At 41.2% G+C, this 25,605-nt stretch overlaps 1 protein-coding gene across 2 annotated transcripts in view; it reads left to right on the top strand.

Annotated features, from left to right (window-relative positions):
* The first annotated feature begins 797 nt into the window (after positions 1-797).
* Positions 798-25,605, top strand: part of slc22a31 (solute carrier family 22 member 31) — a 46,589-nt gene continuing 21,781 nt past the window's right edge. For both annotated transcript variants that reach the window (XM_020534563.2, XM_048605650.1), the window contains exons 1-4: positions 798-1,271; positions 9,618-9,721; positions 15,863-16,017; positions 22,739-22,907. In XM_020534563.2, the coding sequence (XP_020390152.2) occupies positions 885-1,271; positions 9,618-9,721; positions 15,863-16,017; positions 22,739-22,907 (815 nt within the window). In that variant the 5' untranslated portion in view covers positions 798-884. The remainder of the gene's footprint in view (positions 1,272-9,617; positions 9,722-15,862; positions 16,018-22,738; positions 22,908-25,605) is intronic.

Genomic DNA, 25,605 nt, shown 5'->3' with positions numbered 1-25,605 from the left:
ACCTGCAATTCTCAATTTTTATACAGGATATATGTCTTTATTAGTCGACAGTTTGACTACAAGAGCAAGGAGGTTATAATGGAACTGTATAGAGGATTTTGGTTAGACCACAGCTGTATGCTAGTGTGGTAACTACACTATAGGAACGATGTAATGGCACTAGAGGAGTGCATCCGAGATTCATCACGACATTGCTCAAGCTGGAGCATTTCAGTTATCCTTGTCTTGGGATAGCCTGGGGTTTTCTTTAAAGCAGAGGAAGCTGAGTGGGACCTATTGAGATCTACAAAGTAATGAGGGGCATACATAAATAGGTAGAAACATTTTCCCCTTCGTAAAAGGGTCAATAACTGGAGGAACACAGATTTAAGGTAAGTTTCAAGAAGTATGTAGGTGATTTAGGGATGATTGTGGTGGCCATCTGGAACTCACAACCTAAAGGGTGACACAATCCCTCACAACATTAAATATTCAGAAGGTCACCTTGAAAAGCCACAATATACAAGGCTATGGGTCAAATGCTGGGAAATGGGACTAGAATAGATAGATGTATGATGATCGGTGCAGGCTTGGTGGGCCGAAGGGCCTGATCCTGTGCTGGCTATTTTGTTTGGGCTGTGTTGCAATTTCATATTAGCCGTTGAGTGGTAATTGCTGTCCTCTCACCTCTCGTAATTGACGCACACCCGGACAACTTCGTTAGTAACAAACAGTGATTGGATTTAACCCTCCCCCAGCCAAATATATTTTAAACGAACAATGACATTTCAGCTGCCTTTTAAAAGGCAGGTGATTCGCCAGCGGCCGGTGACTCACAGATTGGGCGTGTGAATTTCCTTCTCCTTAAGAAAACAGTTGGATGGGGAGTGATCGACACGGTAGAGATGGACTTCGATATTATCATCCCGCGGATAGGCGGTTTCGGCCGTTACCACAAGCGGTTGGCGGCTGCTGCCTGTCTCCCGAACTTGCTGCTGGCTTTCAGCTTCTTCAGCGACGTCTTCCTCAGCCGGACCCCTGACCACTACTGCCGGCCCGACCCGCAGCTCTTGCCTCTTGCCCTCAGAAACTTGTCGGGCTCCGTCCTCAACTACAGCCTGCCACTGCGAAGCGGCAGCGAGCCTTTTCCCGCCAGTTGGAGTCGCTGCCGGCTGCACCGCTATCCACTAACGGCCGGCACGAGCCCGCCACTGCCCAACGGCACAGTCTCGTGCACCCGAGGCTGGCAGTTCCAGCCACGCGACGGCCTCGACAACAATGTCGTTAGTCAGGTAAACTACTCCTGTACGCTTGATTTTTAAATCGGTGTGACTGGATGCGGTTGACGGCGTTTAAGTTTTCGCCTAATCATATATTTGCTTGCTTCCCTGAAGAAATGTGCACATCTAAAGTTACTTGTGAAAGAAGTAAAAAGGCATGAAGTACAGGGAGCGGCTAGGGTCTGGAAATGCACTCCCTGAGCTTGCGCTGGAGGCAGGTTCAATTGGAAAATTTAAGAAGGGAGTTAGATTGCGTGTTGTATGAGGAATGGAGGGGAGAATGGAACTAATCAATTTGATCATTGTGAAAGTTAATGCAGACATGATGGACTGAGCTCCCCGCTCGCCCTCTGTTAATTCTGTGATTTGTTAAATGAGGGCAAAGTACTGTGGATGCTACTGATCTGAAATAAAAACAGGAATTCAGCAGGTCTGACAGCATCTGTAGAGAAAGAAACGGAATTAGTATTCCAAGTCCAATATGACTTGTTCAGCTCCTGATTTTTTTTTTTAAAATGTCCTGTTGGTCTCAAAATTAACTCTGTTTCTCTCTCTGTAGAACCAGCAGTTGCTAAACCTGCTGAGTTTCTCTAGTACTACCTGTAGTTTTATTTATTTTTTTTTGCTTCACCCTTTGCGTTTTTCCCCCACCCCAAAGTAGGCGTTTATAATACACCATCATGCTTTCGAGTTTGAAGCAGTGGATGGAACTGAAGGAATTTGATACAGCTGACCTGGCCAAGTAGTTTCAATTCAGAGTTAATCCATCAACCAGGTTTGTTGCTGGCATAGATTTTTCATTATCTTCCTGATCCAATTGAAGTAATTCATTTTCTATTGTTTTTGTACATGTTTTTCTTGATGGTTTTGTTTAATGTAAACTTGAACATGATAGACTTGTAACTTTGCTGCAAAACACAGTAATTGCTGGTTATGAAAACAACCAAAGAACTGTGGATGCTGGAAATCAAAAACAACAAATTGCTGGAATAACTCAGCAGGTCTGGCAGCACCTGTGGAGTGAAAGCAGAGTTAACATTTTGGGTCCAGAGACCCTCTGAACACTTCTGATGGACAGTCACTGGACCCGAAACAATTAATTCTGCTCTCTCTCCTCAGATGCTGCCAGACCTGCTGAGTTATTCCAGCAATTTGTTTTTTTTTTTGTCCCTGTTTATGAAATATTAGCCCATCCAACTCCAAATATTAGTGAACAGAAAGTAATGTAATTTAACTTCAAGCTATATTGTAAAATGCATCATTACCCTGCCAAAAAAATCATGCAATTAATTATGTTTTTGGCACATGAACAATCGGAACAGAAAAAATGAGGACTACACCATTTGGCCCCTCAAGTCACTATGTCATTCAACTTGGCACCTCCAACTTGGTACCCTGTTCTTGCTTTCTCCCCAAACCATTTGATACTTTTTTTAGTGCTAAAAACAGTACTTAAGTCTTTCTTGAAAGCACTGTGTTTTGGCTTCAACCAATTTCTGTGGCAGAGGCTCACCATTCTCTGGGTGAAGAAATTTCTCCTAATCTCAGTGCTAAACGGCCCACCCTGTATTCCTTAACTGTAACCCCTTGTTCTGGACTCCTTGGTCATCAGGAACGTCCATCCGGCATTTACCCTGTTTAGTTGTGTTGAAGGTCTGAGTTGTCCTCCCCACCCATTCTTCCAAACCCAAGGTAGTCTGAACCGATTCAGTCTCTTTTCATACATCAGCCCTACAATCCCGTGAATCAGTCTGATACACCTTTGTTGTACTCTCGACAGTCAGAATATCCTTCCTTGGATATGGAGACCACTATGAAAAATTGCACACAATACTCCAGGTGTGGTTTCACCAAGTCTCTGTACAATTTCAACAAGACATCCCTGCTTTTGTATTCTATTCCTTTTGTCATGGATGCCAACATACTATTTGCCTCCTTTGCTGCCTGCTGCACCTGCATGCAATTGTTATGGAGCTCTGCATATGCTTTGGCTTCTTAATGCCAAATTTTTTTGTAGCATTAGAACTAATTGTATCTGTCAATTAAAAGTTTAGCTTTGTGTTACTATAATGTTTCTTAATCCTGTAGTGCAATGATTTATACTGTCTATCCTCAACACTTCACTGTTAAAACCAGACCTAGACTTTGGTCTAAATGTAGTATCTAAACACAACTTGTTTGCATTTATACTTGTTTCGTTTCTTGCCGGTTTGTCCAGCTATGAGTTTTGTGGGGTTGCTAGTTTGGAATAGACTTTTCTATTTCCTGCCTTTTTATTTGTGTACAAGTCTTGAAGCAGGATATGAATAACCTGGTGGACAACTGCGGTTTGATCTATGTGCAAAATAATTGGCACATCAAATTAAACTCTGAAGTTTCAATGTATATGTTAAGCTTATTAATTCACAGCACAACAAGCCTGTTTCCCATCACATCTTTTCAGCCACAAAAGACATCCAGATTAACCCCCTTTCCAGCTCTGGGTGGGTTTGGAACTGGGGATAGTGTACTGAGATGGATGGTAAATAGTTAACAGACAGGAAACAAAGAACAGGAATAAATGGGTCTTTTTCTGAATGATGTGTAGTGACAAGTTGGTACTGCAAGATACTAAACTCCACTCTGTGCTAAGACCCCAGCTATTCACAATCTATGTCAATGATTTTAGATGAGAGGACTAATTGTAATATCATTAAACTTGCAGATGACGCAAAGCTGGGTGGAAAAAGTGGACTGTGAGGAGGATGCAGAGGTGTTGCAATGTGAGTTGGGCAGGCTGAGAATGTGGGTAAACTGTATGGCAGTTGCAGTATAACGTGAATAAATCAGGAAAGCAGATTATTATTTGAATGGCTGTAAATTTGAGCAAGGGGAATGTTCAATGAGACCTGGTGTTCTCGTGCACTAGCTATTGAAAGTAAGCGTGCTGGTGCAACAGACAGTAAAGAATGCAAACTGTATGTTGGTTTTCATTGAGTGAGTTAGTACAAGAACAAGGATATTTTTGTGCAATTATACAAGGCATTGTTGAGGCCACACCTAGAATTTGTAGCTCAGGTTGTAGGTGTTGTGGTTGGTTGGCTCACTGAGCTGGTTTGTTGTTCCGCAGACGTTTCATTACCGTGCCGGGTAACATCAGTGCAGCCTCTGATGAAGCACTGTTGTGTTTTCCCACCTGGTTTTTAAACTTGAGTCTATTGAGCTGGATTACCTCACTTCTGGTTTTCCTTCGTAGTGGAGTGTATTTGGGGTTGAGGCCTGTGTTTGTTAATGGCTTTCTTCATGGAGTACCAGGCTTCTAGGAATTCCCGTGCCTGTCTCTGCTTTGCTTGTCCCAGTCGAATTGGTGGTTCTCTCTATCCATGTGGATAGAGATGAGTGAGTATTGGTCGTGTCTTTGTAGCCAATTGGTGTTGGTGTACCCTTGTTCACTTCCTGTTTGTCAGTCTCTGCAGAGAATCTTGTAGATGACTTGGTCCTGTCCAAAGTGGGAAGTGGGTCTTTGGTTCAGGTGAGCAGTTGTCATAGGGTTGATGTGGGTTTGTGTGCCACTCTGATGCCCAGCAGTCGTAGGCCTCCTCTCTCTAGAGAGGAGGAGAAGAACAAACAGCTCCCATTCCTGGATGTCATGGTAGAGTGCAAGACAAATGGGGGAACTCCAAACGAAAGTACACAGAAAGACCATGCACCCGGACCAAATACTGAATTTCAACAGTAACCATCCTAACACACACAAACGAAGCTGCGTGCGAACACTATTTAAACGGGTAACAACAACACTGCAGCAACACTGAACTACACCGAGAAGAAGAAGAATACCTCTTCCAGGTTTTCAAAGATAATAGATATCCAAAAAACTGTGTCAGAAGATGCCCACACACCCCGACACCCTCATCATGCTACCTTACATCAGGAACACATTGGAACTAACCACAAGACTCCTACGACTGCTGGGCATCAGAGTGGCGCACAAACCCACAACCCTATGACAACTGCTTACATGAACCAAAGACCCACTTCCCACTATGGACAGGACTAATGTCATCTATAAGATTCCCTGCAGAGACTGTGACAAACAGGAAGGAAATTAACAACAAGAGTACACAAACCCCAATTGGCTATGAAAAGACACGACCAATACTCTCTCCTCTCTATCCACATGGATAAGGAGAACACTAATTCGACTGGGACAAGCAAAGCAGAGACAGGCATGGGAATTCCTAGAAGCTTGGTACTCCACAAAGAAAGCCAGAAACAAACACGTAGAACTCAACCCCAAATACACTCCACTATGAAGGAAAACCAGAAGTGAGATAATCCAGCTCAATGGACTCAAGTTTAAAAACCAGGTGGGAAAACACAACAGTACTTCATCAGCGGCTGCACTGATGTTACCCGGCAGGGTAAAGAAACGTCTGCGGAACAACAAACCAGCTTAGTGAGCCAACCAACCACAACACACCTAGAATATTGTTTGCAGTTTTGGTCTCCTTTTTATCTGAGGAATGATGCTGTTGCTATTAGAGGGAAGGCAGTAAAGGTTTATCAAATTGATTTGTGGAGGGGCAGGACTGATGAATGAGGAGCAGTTGAGTTGCTTAAGATTAGTTGGAATTTAGAAGAGTAAGGGTGGATCTCATAGAATTTTATAGACTTTTAACATAACTAAACAGGCTAGATGCAGAAATGGTGTTCCTGATGGTGGAGGAAGTACAGAACCAGGGATCATAGCTTAAAGATAAGGGGGTAAACCTTCTAGGACTGAGATAAGTAGAAATTTCTTCACCCAGTGAGCCTGTGGAATTCACTGCCATGAAGTGGTTAAGACAAAAACATTGTTTTCAAAAGGATGTAAATATAGGTCTCCTAGCTAAAGGGATCAAGAGTTATGGAAGGAGGGTGGGATTATTTGGGATGTCATATTACAGCTGTACAGGACATTTGGCAAGGCCACATTTTGAAGTACTATGTATAATTCTGGTTGGTCTGCAAGAGGAAGGATTTCATTAAACTGGAAAGGGTGCAAAAAAAATTTACAAGGATGTTACCAGAAGGTTTGAGTTCTAGGATAGGCTGGGACTTTGTTCTCTGGAGCACAGGAGACTGAGGTAGTGACCATTTTATTGAGCCTTATAAAATCAAGAGGGGCATACATAAAGTGAATAACCAAAGCCTCTTCCCCCAAGGTGGGGAGTTCAAAACCAAAGGGCACTGGTTTTTAAGGTGAGAGCGAAAAAGACTTGAAGGGCAACTTCTTCACACACAGGGTGGTACGTATATGGAATGAGCTGCCAGAGGAAGTGGTAGATGCAGGTACAGTTACAACACTTAAGACATTTGGATAGTTACGTGGATAGGAAAGATTTAGAGGGATATGGGTCAAACACAGGCCAGTGGGGCTTGTTCAGAAAACTAGTCAACACAGACAAGTTGAAGCAAATGACCTGTTTTCATGCTGTATGACTGTGATTCTTAGGATACAGAGTTGGATGATAAACTGATTGTATTGAATAGTGGAGCAGGTTCGAGGGGTTAAATAGTCTACTCCTGCTGTCAACTTCTATGTTTCTATGGTGGGTAGCCCTGTAGGTTGTGACATTTCAAGTACAAGCATGGATGTTCATAATCATGATCATCTATCATCCTTCCATGATGTGAAGAGACCAAATATTGTAAAATGTTCTGAGGAAGGGTCAGCGGACCCAAAATTTTAACTGATATTCTCTTCAGACACTGCCAGACCTACTGAGCTTTACCAGCAACTTCTGTATTTGTTCCATTGTAAACATTAGCTTGCTTTTGTGCTTTAGTAGTTAATGAGAATTAATTTTAGCTTGGAAAACCCAGAGATTGGAATTTTTTTTTTTTCTCTCTTTGGGGAGGCAATTTGAAGGAGACCTGACTGAAGGCCTAATTTCTCAAAGCAATTAGGGGAGAAGTTACTTTTTTTTTTTTTTTTTAGAAAAAAAGTAGATTATGAAATTTCCAGACCAGGGGTGTTTGGTTAGAAATCTGCACTGGTTATCTTAAATCTAAGATCTCTGGTTGTTAAGAGAAAAAAGACCTCTCTGCTCACACAAGACCAGAACTGAGGAAAAGCAGTTATGTCAAACGTGGACTTGATAGGAATATATGGATTTTGACTAAATGTAAAGTAATAATTTTGAGGGAGCATATGGAATTTTATTTTATGTATTTTTAAAATCTTCCAAAGTGTGGCAAGTGTGTTTAGGGTGTACTGTGTCGTCCTGTTATCTGTCATGTAGGCATCTGTGGATGTCTTTAGTCACATCAATTGATATCCCACTAGCCAAAGAAACAGTGGCAACATTAGAGGAAACAGCAACTCAGACCAGTAACTCCATCAGCAAGAACAAGATACTTAAATTACTAGACCTCTGCCTCACAGCACACTTCGTCCTTAATGGTCAAATGTACAGACAGATCAATGATACACCAATGGGGTCACCCATCTCAGGACTCCTTGCAGAAGCAGTCTTCAAAGACTAGGACCCCCCACCCTCGCACAGATGCACGCACCCCCCACGCCCAGTACGTAGACGACACATTTGTCATTATTAAATGTGAAACATATTCACGAGGAAATAGGAAACCAACAATCCAACTGTCGTTTCTAGTTTTAAGTTAGAATGACTGACAAATGACTCCAAACTTCAGTATACAGAAAAGCAACCCACACAGATCAAATCCTCAACTTCCACAGCAACCACCCCAACATCCACAAACAAAGCTGCATTAGGACACTTCATACAAGATCCTCACCTTAAACCGACATCCCTGCAACTTCATCCACAGATACCTACATAACTGACAACAACAGGAGGACACAGTATGACCTAACACACTTGCCACACTTCCTTACATCAGGAACATGTTAGAACTGACAACAAGACTCCTAAGACCACTGGGAATCATGGTGGCCCACAAGCCCACAGCCACTACGACAAACACTCTCCAGGAGTAAAGACCCCATTCCACAACATGCAGAATGAACATGGTTTACAAAATACCGTGCAACGTCTGCCACAAACGTTACATCAGACAGGAAGGAAACTAGCCATCAGAATACACTAACATTAGCCAGCAGCAAAACGGCACGATGAACTCTCCTTAATATCTGTCTCCACCGGTAATACGAACATAGAATTGGACCCCATATATAAACTCAAACTCGTACAGATCAAAACCGGAAATGACAGTACTCATAACAGACTGGACAGTATAAATTCCAAGCAGAGTAGAATAATATCGCTTCATCGGAGGCTGCACTGATGATGTCACCCAGCATAGTGAGGAAACGTCTGATCAAAAACAAGCAAGTCAACAAGCTCCTCCACCACTCGAGCTACAGATATTTTGCCAGTACTTTTAAATTTACTACTCAGCATTAAAAATGGACTATAAAATTAATCTTGCACCATTTTCCAGTAACTTTTAAAAGGCATCAGCACTTTAAACTATGTTTGTAAAATAGGAAGAGTGTAGTTTGTGCTGCCAATGATACAAAGCAGATGAATATGCTTTCAGTATACATACTTGACAGTACATCACATTGTTTCCTCCTACAGATTTACTAACTGAGCATATATTCAATGTTTCCTGCAAAAGTTTACCTACAGTGCAATCCATGTCAACTTTTAGTTATTGTACCATGCATTGAAAGATTAGCTTTTTCACTTAATTGTCTGTTGCATGGGCCTTCTACATTTAGCATGTATGCAAGCAAGACGCTCAATTTTTAACTGTTGTAGGATGTTTATCGTGCAGAATACTCCAGTTAAACGCTGCACATGATGTAAATATCCAGTGTATTGATGTGAACGTATGGTATTTGATACACCTTTTAAGAGGTGGTTCAGAAAAAAGGCTTTGGTGAGCTAAATTAAAAGAAAATCACAATTTGACAAATCTTGAATAATTTATTCACTTAGAAATGTCATTGAATAGCAGAATAACTTTTTTTTTAAACTGAGCTATTCTCATACATTTTAAGTGTTGCAAAAATGGTGGAAATGCACCACAGTACTTGCAATATATGTGAAGAGAAGACAAATTGTTTGAGGCATAGCATTTAGAAAAGCATGAAACATTAAGGTGGCTGCCATACTAAGTGTTTTTATTTAAATTAAATTTGCAGCAATAGTTGGAGGGAATTCTATTTACTCACTTTGTGTGCAAGTGGATGAGATTAAAATGATTGCTCAAAATCCTATTACGAAACAATGACAAAATCATAACCACAATATACTTTATAGGTATTGGTCTGTTTGGCTGTTTACACAGACCAGAAAGGATGATTGTTGTTGGGATTAAACTTCATTTTCTTTTTTTTTTAAGTGGAGCTTGGTTTGTAAGAACTACTGGAAGGTTCCACTGGAGCAAGTGAGCTACAAGATTAGTTGGATTGTTGGATATTTAACCCTAGGATCTGTTGCTGACCAGTAAGTTGGCTTTTTTTTTTCCTTCTGTGATTTCATGCTATTGGCCTCTTATGCTTCGTGATACATCTTGTTTCATAATCCTAATAAGAGTTTATAATATTCGAGAATGTGCTTTTTGTGTTGCAATATTTATAATGTTTACAAAATTAGATACGCAAGTTGTTTTCCTAATGTTCTTACATCAGTGAAGGTTAACATTAGACACTCCTATTTTGAGAATCATGATTATAGGAGCAACACAATCTTACCCGGTACACAGTTGATTGCAACTTGTTTCAGTATTACAAAAGGCATACAGTTCATAACAATTTTTTAACCATTATTCTCACCTGCATAGTGTTAGTAGTTCTATGTTTGAAAACAGATTTGATGCACCACTTCAATCTGCCAGTGAACAATTATTTGAAAATCCTTTTTGTGAAGTAGAGTAGATTTGCATGATGGGCAATTCTAGGCTGACTTTTTTTTAAGGTAACTTTCAGGTCATTTTAAAATCATTTTACAGCTATTTGCCCCACTGTTTGATGCCGAGCCAGCATGGATTCAATCTAGTCAGTCCTACAGATTTTATCTTGTTCAGGTACCCATCCAGTTTCCTTTCTCAATATCGTTATTTCCACTTGCACCACCATCATGGACAGCATGTTCCAGGTCCTTCCACTCCTTGCATAAAATGTTCTTTCTGACTGAGTCCTCTCTTGTTCAAAATCTTAAATCTATGTCCCTTTGGTCCTTGCACCGTGAACAAATGTAAAGTATTTTTCTTTGTCTATCTTTATGTAAACCTGTCATAATCTTGTCTACTTCTATCAAATATCCCCTCAATCTCCTTTTTGCTCCAAGGGCAACAGCATTTGTTTCATTCTAATTTTATACCTATAGCATTTCTTCCCAACACCGTTCCAAACCTCGGCAAAATCTCTAACAATTGTGATAGATCCTCATTGCATTCTGTCTCAAGGATCTTTTTAGATCTTTCCTAAAATGTGAGTAGAATTATCCACAGTACTCGAGGGGTGTAACTAGAATTTTATACAGGTTTAGCATAATCTGCCTGCTTTTGCGTTTGATACCTCCATTTTAGGAAGTCTGAAATTCCATATGTATGGCTGACCATTCTCTCCAATATATGTTGTGCCACCTTCAAGGATCTGTGCTACATATCCCCCGCTCCTGATCCTCCATTCCTGTTCACTGTTTAGAACTATTAAAACTATCTTGCCTCTCCCTATCCCTCTGCTGAGCATATCTCCCACTTAACGTTCTACTAGCATATCTATCTAACTGTCTCCTGTTGTAGGCAACTTGTATCATCCTTTGGTCTTGCCACACCTCCAAGTTTGGTATGGTTGTCCAAATTTTGGAATTGCACTATGTCTTCCAAGCCCGAAGTCAGGTGCGTGTGATGTGTGTATACATATTGCAAACATGAGGACCTAGCGTTGACCCTTGTGGCACAACCTGTTTTTCAAAAAAAAAAACAGCCATTACCACAATTCACTGCTTTCTGGTCTTAAATCAATCATATGGACTAGGGAAAGCCAATGTGGCAATAAGCCACAGTTTGGTTAAGCAACTTATGCATTTCCATGTCAAATGCTTTCTTAAATTCCTACTAGAAACATCCATCACATTCCCTTCATCAAACTTCTGTTACTCCATCAAAATACTCAATTATCTCAGCATGATCTGAACTTCTAATCTGTAAGGATAGTACACAGACCAGGAAAGAAGGGCCACAGGTAACTGGATTTGATTTAACCTAATAAAGTACTCTCCAAGGTTTAATTTAAAGAGGTAAACCATGTCAGGAGAGCTCAAAGTCTTGGTTTGTTCCTCTTGCTCCATGTGGCAGACTGGGGACAGTTTCAGCATGTGTGCAGGAAGTGTCTCCAGCTACAGCTCCTAGAAGCCCGAGCTCCAGAGCCGGAGCGGTAGCTCGGGACAGTGGAAACATCCGCGAGGCAGAGAACATCGTGGATAGAGCGTATCGAGAGGTGGTCACACTGTAGGCTCACACTCTGCAGACAGGAAGGGAATGGGTGACCAGCAGAAAGAGCGATAGATAGGCAGGTGGTGCAGGAATCTCCTGTGGTATTCCCGTGCAAAACAGATAATGTTTTGGATACTGTTGAGGGAATGACCTCCTGGGGGCGGCGGCGGAGTGGAAGCAGCAGCAGCACCAAACTCTGTCTGCTGCAGAGCGGAGGGGTAAAATGTGTGCGAGGGCAATGGCTATAGGGGATTCAATTCTAAGGGGAATACACCGGCATTTCTGTGGCCACAAATGAGACTCCAGGGTAGTATGTTGCCTCCTGGTGCTAGGGTCAAGGATGTCTGAGAGGGTACAGAACCTTCTGAAGGGGAAGGGTGAGCAGCCAGTAGCCATGGTACACATCAGTACAAATGACCAGGCTTTTTTTTTTTTAAAAAAAAAAAAAAAAGGATGAGGTCCTAAAGGCAGAATACAGGGAGCTTGGAAGAATGTTAAGATGTTGGACCTCCAAAAGTAGTGATCTCCGGATTACTACCAGTGCCACGTGCTGGCCAGAAGAGAAATGACAAGATATAACGGATGAATATGTGGCTGCAAAGACGCCTTCAGGGGAAGGGTTTCAGATTCCTGGGGCATTGGGACCAGTTCCAGAGGAGGTGGGACCTGTATAAATTGGATGAGTTACACCTGGGCAGGATTGGGGCTGATGTCCCGGGGGAGTGTTTGCTAGAGTGGTTGGGGAAGAGTTTAAACTAAAATGCCAGGGGGGTGGGAACTTCTGTAAAGAGTCAGAGAAGAAGGCAGCAAGGACAAAAACAAAAGCTAGAAAAGGGAATAAGAAAAATGATAGGCTGAGAAACTAAGGACCGGAATCAAACAGCATTATTGAGGAAAAATAGGGAGACCAACACTGTTAAAAGGACCAGCTTAGTTTTATGTCTTAATGCATGGAGCATCTGCAATAAAGCGGATGAACTAATCACACAGATACATGTAAATGGGTACGATACAATTGGGATTATGGAGACATGGCTGCAGGGTGACCAGAGATGGGAACTGGATGTCCCAGGGTATTCAGTATTTAGGTAGGACAGGCAAAAAGGAAAAGGTGGCAGAGTAGCATTGCTGGTTAGAGGAAGTTAACACAATGTCAGAGCTAATACACTTTTTCTCACTAATGTGGAGTCTGTATGGGTAGAGTTGGGAAACACCAAGGGGCAAAAAAGCATTAAGTGTCATATATAGACACCGAAACTGCAGTGGTGCTGTCGAGAATGGCATTAAACTGGAAATTAGAGGTGTATGTGATGAGGGAATGTCGGTTATCATGGGTGATTTTAATCTGCACGTAGATTGGGCAAATCAAATTAGCCACAATGCCATAAAGGAGGAATTCCGGGAGTGTATACAGGATGGTTTTATTGACTAATATGTGGAAGAACCAACTAAAGAGCAGGCCATCTTAGACTGGGTGCTGTGAAATGAGAAGGCAATTATTGCCAATCTAGCTTTTGAGACCCCTTGGGGAAGAGCGACCATAACATGATAAAAAGTTTTTATCAAGATGGAGAGTGAGGTTGTTGATTTGAAGACTAGGATGCTGAACCCTACTGAAAGAAACTGAGGATATGAGGCATGAGTTGACTTTGATAGATTGGGGACAGTTACTTAAAGGGATGATAGTGGATAGGCAATGGCAAACATTCAAAGGACATATGGGGGGGAACTGCAACAACTGTTTATTCTTGTCTGTCACAAATACAAAATGGGTCAGAGGGCCAATCCATGGCTTATTAAGGAAATAAGAGATTGGATACTGATTGGCCAAGGAAAATAATAAATCTGAGTGTTAGGACCAGTTTAGAATTCAGCAAAGAAGGAACAAGGGATTGATTTACGAAAGGGAAAATAGAATATAAAAGTAAGCTTGCAGGAAGCAAAGACTGTGGCTAAGAGTTTCTATAGGTATGTGAAGAGAAAGATTGGTAAAGACAAATGTAGGTCCCCTACAGACAAACTGGGGAATAGGGGACAAAGAAATGGCTGAGGAGCTGAGTACATACTTCATCTCTGTCCTCCCAAAAGAGGACACCGATGAGATACAAGAATTGTTGAACGATGCAAGATTTAGTGGGGAAAATTCTCGAATCCATTATCAATGATTTTATAGCCGAGCATTTAGAAAGCAGTGGCAGGATCAGACACAGTCAGCATGCATTTTTGAAGGTGAAATCATGCTTGACGAACCTGTTGGAATTCTATGAAGATGCAACTAGTAGAGTTGACAAGGGGGAGCCAGTCGATGTAGTATAGTTGGACTTGCAGAAAGCATTTGACAAAGTCCCACATAAGAGATTAATGTGCAAGATTTAAGTGTATGGGATAGGGGAAAGTGTATTGAGATGGATAGGAAACTGGTTGGCAGAGAAGAAACAGTAGGAATTAACAGGTCCTTTTCAAATTGGCAGACAGTAACTAGTGGAGTGCTACAGTGTTTGCTGCTAGGACCCTAGCTATTCGCAATATATAGTAATGATTTGGATGCGGGAACAAAATGTAACATCTCCAAGTTTGCAGATGATGCAAGTTGGGTGGGAGGGTGAGCTGTGACGAGGATGCAGACATCCTTCAGCATGATCTCGACTGGTTGGGTGAGTGGGCAAATCAATGGCAGATGCAGTACAATTTGGATAAATGTGAGGTTATTCACTTTGGAAGCAAAAACAAGAAGGCAGATTACTGCCTGAACGGCTGTAAATTGAGAGAGGGCAGTATGCAGCAGGACCTGGGCATCCTTGTGCACCAGTTGCTGAAGGTAAGCATGCAGGTACAGCAGGCGGTAAAGAAGGCAAATGGTATGTTGGCCTTCATTGCGAGAGATTGAGTACAGGAGCAGGGATGTGTTGTTGCAGTTATACAGGGCCTTGGTGAGTCCATACCTAGAATATTGCGTGCAGTTTTGGCCTCCTTTCCTGAGGAAGGATGCTGTTGCTCTCGGGAGTGCAGCGAAGGCATACTAGGCTGATTCTGGGGATGGCTAGTCTGACGTGTGAGGAGAGATTGACTAGGTTCTAGGTTGGGATTGTTTTTGCTAGAGTTCAGACGAATGGGGTGGGGGGCTGGGGCTGGTGGTATCCCATAGATTTTTGTGTGTCTAACAGGACTGGACCCAGTAGATGCAGGGTGAGAGTTCCTGATGGTGGGTGTGCCCAGAAGCAGGGGTCACCATATGAGGATTCTTAGTAGACTATTTAGGTTGGAGATGAGGAGACATCTCTTCCCCAATATATGAATGTATTCAAGAGGCTGCTAGATATGGCACCTGGGGTGAATGGGATCAAAGGTTATGGGGAGAAAGCAGAATTCTGCTATCAAATTGGATGATCAGCCATGATCGTTAAGAATGGCAGATCAAGCTTGAAGGGCCGAATGGCTGCCTCCTGCTCCTATCTTCTATGTTTCTATTACCTATACAATTCTATGCTAACTCTCCTTAATAGATTTGAAATTCTCCAGGTATCTTTCTTTTTTTCTCTCAAGGATGCTAAAACTGTACCTGTCACTCATAATGTACTACCTGGCCTATAGTTATTAGGTAGTACTTGTCTTGCAGCCTTGAATAATGGTGTCAAATCTGCCAATGTCAGTCCTCTGGCACCTGCTCCTTATCTAGGGAAGCTTGAAAAATAAAAGCATGCCTTTTTGCCATCTCCAACCCCACATCCATTAGCAACCTGGGATGCAAGCCATCTGATGAGATGATTTATCATAATCCGAGCATAGCCAGCCTTTCAATTACTACCACCACCACCTTCCAATCAATTTTCACGCTATTCAGTACTTCCACTATCTCGGTCTCCATCTCTACAACTACATTGTTAGATTCCCCTTCCTAGTAAGCACTGATGTAAAGAACTTCTCCATTTTTTAACCACAAATATACTTTGAGCTAGAGATTTACACATTATTGAAACAAAAGAAGGAAAATGGGTTGTCGGAATAGCTCAGACCATTATCCTAAACAGAAGAATTGAAGTGAACTTGTTGCCAATTTTCAAATTGGATTTTAATTATATTTGTAAGTTTGAGGAAGTCTTTATGTAATGAGGCCAAACTATTGAATGTTGGCTTTTTTATATTTGTAGACTGGGCCGCCGAAATACATTCATTCTCTCGCTAATTCTATCAATTATTCAGCATATTGGAGTTTCCATCTCTGTGGATTTCCTCATGTTTGTTCTCTTCCATATGTTCAGTGGGTTAGCATCAGCTGGAGTCGTCTTGTCCGTATACATTGCAAGTAAGTATGTAGCAACTTAGGTTTTGACCAGATGACAAACTGTAGTGTTTTCAAACATGTGCCTATATCTATAAAATGTACAGGTACTAGTCCTTTCTAGTTCTGTGACTTTTTGTTTTTTGCAAGTGTGAGATTTATAGCAAAAGCTGTATAGTCATTACATGTAGTAATTGTCATGAGGTTGGCCGGGTGGATCTCATTTGAGTATGAGTTCCCTGATTGGTCCAGGTTAACAACCCCAATCAGGGAGTCTTGGTTGACAGAAATAAATAAGAATATCAGGGATTCTTCTCATTCTAGGGACTGGCTCTGAGCTAGCTGGTCAGAGTCCATGTACTGTGGACCTGTAAGTTTAAAAAGTGACTTGGTGACAGGATACCGGCCTCCATGGAGTTATTTTAGTGGCCATGAGAGAAAACAGTACACTCCTGAGATAAGTGTGGAGCTGGAGCATCAGAGGAGCAGGAAGCTGACGTTTTGGGTTCAGAAGGGTCTGGACCCAAAATGTCAGCTTTCCTGCTCTGCTGCCTGGCCTGCTGTGTTCCTCCAGCCCCACACTGTTATTTCTGACTCCAGCATCGGCAGTTCTTACTATAAGTGAGTTGTGACACTCCTGAGGTAAGTGAGTTGGGGTAAGCATTCCTGTATTTGTGCCTTTATTTGGGAGGCTTGACTTGTTTGATCCTGCCATTGAAGCCTGAGCCCAGGATGTGGAAAGAATGCGTTATTTTTTTTTTTAATATTCTGGGCAAATGACATTGGGGCAGATGAAAAGCAATGAGTAATTCTTAGATATGGGAACTGCAGATGCTGGAGAATCTGAGATAACAAGGTGTAGAGCTGGATGAACACAGGGTAATTCTCCTGACTGCTTGTGGACCCACAGCATTTTAGGTTATTCGAAGCCTAACTTTCCCTGAAGCATCTGATACTAAAACCTTTTCAAGAGTTGACTGGTTTTGTTAAGGAATGTTATGACCCCAAGCTACCTCTAAATCTGAGATGCTATCGGTTTTATTCGCCAGTTTGAGAACCAGGGAAATCTGTATCAGCATTTTTGATGAGGTTAAGCCAACTGGCAGAGGAATATGACTTTGGGTAAACCGTAAATGAGATGCTGAGACACTATTTAGAATGTGGGATTAGTGATGTAACCATGCAAAAGCACCTAGCTGAAGCCCACCTGGACTTGAAATGGGCACTACAACTGATTTTTGGCATTAGAAAATGCAACAAGTGGACCATGTGAGCTACAGGTTATCCCAATGGAAGTGGACACCTCTACCTGTCTGACTGAGTTTGGGAAACACCACTTCAATGCAGGCAATTGCATAGCCTCAAGCAGGATGTATCCTGAGCAGAGGGACCCTCTGTCAGCTCACAGCAGAACCCCAAAACAAAGCTTAGCCTTTGCCAAATGGCTAAAATGTTCTTCAGGATCTAGGCCAGCAAGCTGTTGTAGTTGCTGCCAGTATGTGGACCTGAGACAGCAAAGGGGTCCTATGACATCTGACTCAAATAAGAGAATTCATAGGTCAGTAACCAGGAATGTGCACACCCTGGAAAGTCCTCCAGCATGTGGCTTGGAACAGTTTAAAATACTTAGTAAAATCCAAATTGGAACCAATCAAAATAAATGTCTGGTTAGATGGTCACCCAGTTCTAATGAAATCAATATCAGCTCAGCTGTATCAGTGATCGTGGAACCAGTCTTTAACAAGATTTGCCCTGGTCTCTAACCCTTAAGTTTGTGTAAGATCTTCGCCAGACTGAGGAAGATATGTCGGGGAACCGTTAAGGATACAACTTTGGTTCTGCTCTCCTGTGAGAAGCAGTTGGTGTAATTACCAATGATTTGTAGTAAAAGGCTTGCATGCAAGCTTGATCTGGCAGAATTGGTTGAGAAAGATTCACCTTGATTGGTTCAATGTTTTCTCAATTAGAAAATGACTCCTTTTGATAGTCCCTAGACTTTTCCCAGGAAGAACTTCCGGTATTCAATTAGGACATCACTCGGGCAGCCAAGGCCACCTTTTTATATGTTGATCAGGAAGTAATTCTGCAAGGTCCAGCCAATGCCATTTGCCCTGCATGCAGAAGTAGAGGCAGTAATCGGGAGACTTGAATGCAAAAGAATCAGCAAACCAGTCCAGTTTGCGGAATGGGCAGCACCAGTCGTACTGATTCTGAAGCCCAATGTGTCATTTCACCTTTGGGGATTTCAAGCAAACGGTAAACCTCTTCCCTTAGCTGAAACTGGACATGAGCCATGCATACCTGCAATTACAACTAGATGAGTAGTCCCCATTGTTCACTTTTCACTGTACTCCTGGTTTTTTTTTTTTTTTTTTTGTAACTGTGTGCACGACAATAAACCTGAAATCAAATTCTCTCCAGCTATTAATTTGTTTTGTGCTGCCTCCTTTGCCATTCTACTTTCTAATTTGTTGGTAGACACCCAGATATTCTCTATCTTGAGTGCTTCTGATTCTGGTGCCTCTTGCCTTTTTGCTCTTGTTAAACTATGTTGCCTACAGGTCTCATCTGGACTACTGTTATTCAACCCGGACTTTGTGGCCAGACTTCCTTTCACAGCTCTTTGTGTGGTTTGGTTTTCTTGACCTATGATCAGCTTTAGGCCTAGTGTCTGAATCTGCAATTCATTTTCTGGCATTCCCAAGTTTTTGCTTCCTTCTGCCAATTCCTAGATCTGATGTACAGTCCCTTGCCTTGCAAATTCAGCGTTTTTTTTTTTTTTTTTTTTTTTTTTTTGTTATTTGATCTTAAAGGCCCTTTTTTGTTTTTATTACAACTGCTTGGTCCACTTTGTTAGTCCATTATTTTTCACAATCTATTGTTTGTAATGATCCAACATAAGTATCATACACTTCCAATTTCCATCATCTGTTCAGGTTCCATCTATGTCTAATCATGCATGGCATTAAATATTCTACGAAAACTGAACTAACTATTATCCCCTAGCTTTTGAAAGGGATTATGTCTTGAATTTCTGCCATAAATTAGTTGCTAGCAGCTATAGCTATCAACCATCTGAAATGTTTATCTTCCCTGTACTACCTATGCAAAGCAGTCATCAATTTACAATTTGGTCAGTCAACTAAAACCTTTGGTGCACTTGGACGTTTACGGCATGATTCTCTTTCAAATCCCATTGCTGAGAGGATTTTCCACTGCTTTAATAATCAGATTCTCACTCAGACTCCCAGATTCTGCATGGCAAATTCTTCCTCATTATCTATTAAGATATTAGCCAGTGCTCTCAACCCTGTTCCTATTTATCTGTCCATAATTTTTGTACTGTAAACTGCCATTGACAGACTAAATCAAATCCTAATATCTGCAAAACCTAGGAAGGTATTATTTTCCATGCCTTGCAATCCATTGCTATGGTTTCATTAAAGTCTCACCAATAGAAGATGTACTATGAGTTGCATTGGCATTCTTCTGTAGTTTTTACAAGTGTGACGTTTCAGTAATATCCTCTGCATTTACTAATTCCTCATGTAACATTCCTGCACCCTTTTAACAAAGTCTTCAACTTATGACAAGATGGATGTACAAACTGCCAATGTTGCTTTGAAATTTATTTGAAGCCCAAACCCCAGATGCTATTAGTATTTCTTTAACATTCTGCACAGAGACAAGGGGCCTTGCTAAGGGAATACAATTTGCCAACTCTGTAAATTACAAATCTACAAGTCTCTCAAAAATGATTCTTTTATTGTGCTCCAATGAAAAAGCCACAAATATGAAGGTTTGCTGAACAGGAAAGGAATTTCATTGGTTACTGCATTCATATTTATGAAGTGGTTTTTTTAACCTTGGCTGTCTTGCATGGAATTACTGTTATCATCAAACCCGAAACTATTTGATCTTGCTCAGTCTTCCTCATTCAAAAGTTCACGTAACAACACTTTATGAACAGTCCATTCCATCTATCAATGATGTACACTCGCTATCTAGACCTCTAATTGAACAAACAATGAACTAGGATACTCATTACCACACCTAAGCTTCTGGCAATCGGCATGATATTGTCAGATTCATCCTTTCCTTTTGCATACCTTCAAGTCCTGTTTTATTCTTTTTAATACAATTCCACACATAATGATACTTTAAGTCCCGTGTATTAACCTTTGGTTATTCCTGAGATTCATCCTTCCATAATTGCCTGACTCTGCCACCTATTATGTCCATCAGAAGGATTTCTTAAACAAAATCCGGAATTGCTGGAAAAACTCCATGTCTGGAAGCATCTAGGAAGAGAAAGCAGAATTAACACTTCCGGTCCAGTGACTGTTCTTAAGAAAATGACTTTCTTATTGTAGTTCGTTCTTGCGGTCAATTGGGCTCCATATTCACATAGCCTCCAAATGCTGCTCACATTGTAGCGCTATTTTTTTATGTCACAGCTAATTAGACAGGGAGCTGGAACTGACCGTTTTTCTAAATATATTTTTAAATCCTCAGGTATCTGACCTGGAAGCATGTCTCTCTTTTAACTCGACTTATAACCAAGACCCTATCCATGTTTAATATTCAAGCACAATCCAACAAGTTGAAGGCAAGTACTGCTGACTGAATTTCCAAATTTGATCTTTGCTAGGGCTGTTCTTTGCTTTCTTTGTTTTAACATTATCCTATTTTATCATAGGATGCCGACATTGTCAGCTGGACTAGCTTTAATTGCCCATCTTTAGTTTCCTTGTTGAGCAGCCTTTTTGAATTGTTGCTGTCCATTTGGTGTAGATACACTGACTAAGCCAGTGGGGAGGGAGTTCCATGATTTTGACCAATTGACGCTGAAGGAACAGTGATATTTCTAAGTCCAGATGGTGAGCTGCTTGCAGGTGATGGGTTTTTTTTCCCCCCATATCAGCTGCCCTTTGCCTTCTAGATGTGTGTTTGGAATGTGCTGTCTAAGGCACCTGATGAATTTCTAGTGCATCTTGTAGATTGATGCTCAGCAGCAGTGTGCGCAGTGATGGGAGGAAGTAAATGCTTGTGATGTGGTGCCAATCAAGCAGGTAGCTCTGTCCTGGATGGTGTTGACATACTTGAGTGTTGTTGGAGTTGCATTCGTTCAAGCAAGTGGGAAATATTCCACCACACTGGAGACTTGTAGTTCGTAGATGCTGGACAGGTAGATCAGTAGGTGAGTTACACACTGAACAGGATTCCTAGCTTACTGTTATTGCTGCAGTATTTATAAAGCTCCTCCTGTTCGGTTTCAGGTCAAAAGTAATCCTAACAATGTTGACAGTAGATGGTTCCGTGATTGTGATGCCATTGAATATCCAACGGGAGGTGGTTAGATTTTTCTCATTAGACTGTCAATTTCCAGCACTTGAGTGGCATGATTGTTACTTGCGACTTGGTCAGCCCAAGCCTGGATATTTGAGTCTTGATACTTTTGGAAATGGACTACTTCAGTATCTGAGGAGCCAAGAATGGTGCTAAATATTATGCAGGTCAGTGAATATCCGCTCTACTGATCTTACAAAGGGAAGATCATTGAACCTGCTTAAGATGGTTGGGTTTAGGACTCTCTGGAACACCTGCAGTGATGGCTTGGAGCTAAGATGACTGACTTCCAACAATCTTCCTTTTGTGAGATAAGATTCTAACCAGTAAAGAGATTTTCTTTCTGCCTCCCCACCCCCAACACCAACACTGCCACCTCTTTCACTTTCAGGCAGCCATCTTCTGCTACTAATTTTAGAGGACCTCCAACCCTATTTCTGAAGAATACACTAGTACTTTGGCGTCCACTAAATAATAATGCCTAGTGTTGGATGTTTTTTCTTATACACACACCGCAGTAAGTTAGTTTTATTTTTAAGCTAACTCTGCAAACATTTCATGGCCCACCTCCTGCGGTAGGTAGGACTTGACACTACTGCTGTGTATTACAAAACATTTATACACAACTTGTGATTTTAATCACACTGTTCAAACATGTAATAACAACACACTTCCAGAGCTGGTGTGACTTGATCCTAAGCTCAGAGGTAGGGACACCACCACATTGCCACAATAGCTTGACACACCTCTGCATTGACATGGAACTACAGGTGAGCGGATCTTTTGTTCATTAACCTGTTGAAGTATTATGAGTAAGTGGGACTTGAATCTCTGCCATCTGGGTCCAGAGGTGGAGACACTACCACTGCACCTTTGCACAATTGCATGCCACCTTCTTTCTGGGCCACTGTCTTACTAAGCCAGTTTCATTTTCCACCTGGATGAAAGCAGATAGCCCTCATTAATACCACCTGTACCTGATTAATCTGCCATTGAAATCCTCAATGTATTTTTCGCCCTACACAACATTATTTTAGTTTTCTCCTTGCCAGCTTGTCATTCTCCCTCTAAGCTTTGACATATCTCAAACGTAGTTCTTTTGTAACGTATTCTTTGCCTACCTTTCCTTGCTGCCCTGAATTTGTCTCTAGTCCACAAAATATGTAAACATGGAGAAAAGCTGTAACTTAAAATCCATCAATTATCTTGCTCATCATTATATCTCTGACCTTCTGTAGCCAAATACAAGATCATCAGGCATAAGTGTTTCCTCTGCCCTATTTTTGTCATTTTCTTTCCTTTTTCAATTGTAGAAAGAGCATTATAATGCAGAAAAAAAAGACTTTATTGCCTGTATTACTGAGAAATCAATTTTAGAATTGTTTTCCTCCTCCAGGGTTGGAGATATGTGACCCACCACATCGACTGATGATTACAGTGATTGCTGGATCTTTTACAGTGGCTGGGGAGATGTTGCTGCCAGGATTAGTTGAGTTATGCAGAGATTGGAGAATTTTGCAGGCTGTTGTCACTGGCCCCTTCACATTACTACTCATTTATTGGTGGTGAGTGTTTAACAGTAAGTCATTACCTAAATGAATTAGATAACTATCTATAATCCTGCCAAATGCAAAATCTTTTTCACTGCACCCTCAAATTGTCCAAAAAATGTATTTTTACATTGGCATTCTCGCATATTGTGTGCATGAATCGAATGGACAGCTTTTGTAAGTACAAAAACTACTTTTGTTTCTGAGGCTGAAAGTGACTTTTAAAAGCATTTTTTCATCGATTTAAGATAGATAAAACTTCCTAACTGCCAAATTTCTTTCTTGAATTTAAATGTTGTCACCTGCTAATACTCTTTAAATTTAACAGTCCTATGTTTTCTAAGCTTTCATGAAGTCATGCGTTCAACAACAGCTTTCCTTTTAATGTTGGAAAAAATCTAATGCTTCAGAGCCTAATCAATGGAACAAAGTATGAACATGATCAAAAAAGAGGGTTTAATGAATCTTAAAGGACATAACATTGGTGAAAGGTTTAAGAATAAATAGTAACAAGAAAAGACCATACAGCCTGTCAAACCTGCTTTGTCACTCAATATGATAACATGATCTTATGGAACAACAGCAACCCTGACTTGAGAACACCAAATTACGAGTTCACAAGGCTTGCATCCTCCATCCACGTGGTGAGACATGGTCATGATGCCTTTGAACGAAGTAAGGGCTCCTGCCTTCATTGTCTCAAACATATCCTTGGCATCTCTTGGCAGGTGAAGGTGCTAATTTCATTAGCATGCACTCTTTGCTCAATGCCACCTGCTGGGCTGGCTACATTCATCAGATGGATGATTGTCCTCTACCTCTTCTCGACAGTGAACTGACCAATGAATCTCAACCTCCTGACATCTGTACTTCCACACCTGCAAAAGGTATGAAAATGGCTAATAACTAAGACAGTCACTGACAGCCATGACTTGTGGCAGCTGGCTGGCTGTGTTTGCTTGTTTCTGATCGCCTCTTCCAAACTGAGAGCTTAATATCTGAGAAAAGAGGCAGGAGAAAATGGAGGCCAGTGAATCTACTCCTGTTTTCCCTGTAGCAGTGCCTTCCACATTTGCTTTGCCACAGTGAGGTTCCTGAGGTTAATGTGGGGTTCATGTCAGCCAATGCTTGAGTTCACCACCATGCTGTACGTCATCTTAAAATGGAAGGCTTGTCACCAAGTAATGCAATAAATTGTTGATTCCACAGACAAACATTTGCAGGATACTCGTCCAGAGAATTTGGCTAATTTTCATGGCTAGCATTTATTGCCCTTGAATATCTGGTGACCTGCTTCATTGAACTGCATCAGCTTGTGTGCTGTTGTCATAAACAACAGGGAGTTTGAGGATTTTGGCTTGTGACTGTAGGAACAACATTTTACAGTTCCAAGTCAGAATGGTGTGTGACTTGTAGGGGAGACTATTGTGTTCCTAGGCACCTGGTGTCTTTAATCTACTAGTTGGGACAGGTCATTTTGTTTAGAAGATACCAATAAATAAACCTTGGAGAATTTTTGCAATATTTCTGCAGCTATGATTTGCTATTGGTGGATGTGCTGCTGAACAAGGGACTGTTTTATCTTGATAATATCAGGTCTTTTATACTGTTGGAACTGTGCTCATTCCAGGAAATGGAGAATATTTTACTTGTACTTTGGAGAAGCTTTGGAAAGTTGGGGTAAAGTGGGATTTTTTAAAAATAATTATAGAACTCCCAGCTTCTGATCTGCTCTTGCATCTCTGAAACTTTGTCACTGGTAGTGATATCCTCTGGAATGTTGATAGAAGAATTCCGTGATTGTCCTACTGTTGAATGTGATGAGAAAATGCTTGGCAATGCTTATTGCCTTGCACATGTATAAGATCAGTCTAAACATGAATCCTGTCCAAGTTTTGTGTGCAGATGCAATTTGCCTCATCTGAGGAGTTGGGAATGGAAATAAACACTTAGTGAACAAGAAGGTGATTTGATGAACCAGTAAAGGCCATTGAGTCTAGGACTTGTAATGATGTCCTGGCACCATGATCATTGGCTTCTAGTAGTCAAAATCATTATTTGTTATCAATGACTCTCATGACCGGTACCAGTTGTCGACTATGCACCCCTTTCACCGGTTTCTACTTAACTCCATTTTACTCTGGCTGTTTGTCATGTGATCAAATATTGTCTTGATGTCAAAGATAAAATCGCTTTTAAAGTCTCTTGAATTTCAGCTTGTCTGTATATGTTTGGCCCAAGGCTGTGAACAGTTCAAAAGCGAAGTAATCATCTCAGTCCAATATGATGGATGCAGCTTGATGACACTGCCTTCCTCCACTTCACGGATTACATGTAGACTAGGGTGGTAAGTGGTCAATTGTATTTTTTTTTCTGGACAGGGCATATGTTAAGCAATTTTATACTTGGCTGGATTGATACCAGTACTAAAGTTGTACTGGAACACATTGGTTAGAGGTGCAGCTAATTTTCAAGAATATGTCTTTAACACCAAGCATGGATTATTGTTGGAATTATAGCCTTTGAATCCAATATGCTGTGATGTTTCTTGAAATTACATGGAGAGAGACAAATTAACAACATTGGTATCTATGATGGAGATCCTAGGAGAAAATGGAGATAATCATAGGTGTGTTGTCTTTTGTACTGTGGTTGTGCTCTGCTATCGGAGGTTGGGAATGTTTGGTGCGTCTCTTCCTCGAATTGAGTTGTG

Source organism: Rhincodon typus, chromosome 15 (assembly GCF_021869965.1).
Source record: "Rhincodon typus isolate 14 chromosome 15, sRhiTyp1.1, whole genome shotgun sequence".
Lineage (NCBI taxonomy): Eukaryota > Metazoa > Chordata > Chondrichthyes > Orectolobiformes > Rhincodontidae > Rhincodon > Rhincodon typus.
Note: the sequence above shows the minus strand (reverse complement) of the source record. Positions and strands in the feature narration are given on the sequence as shown.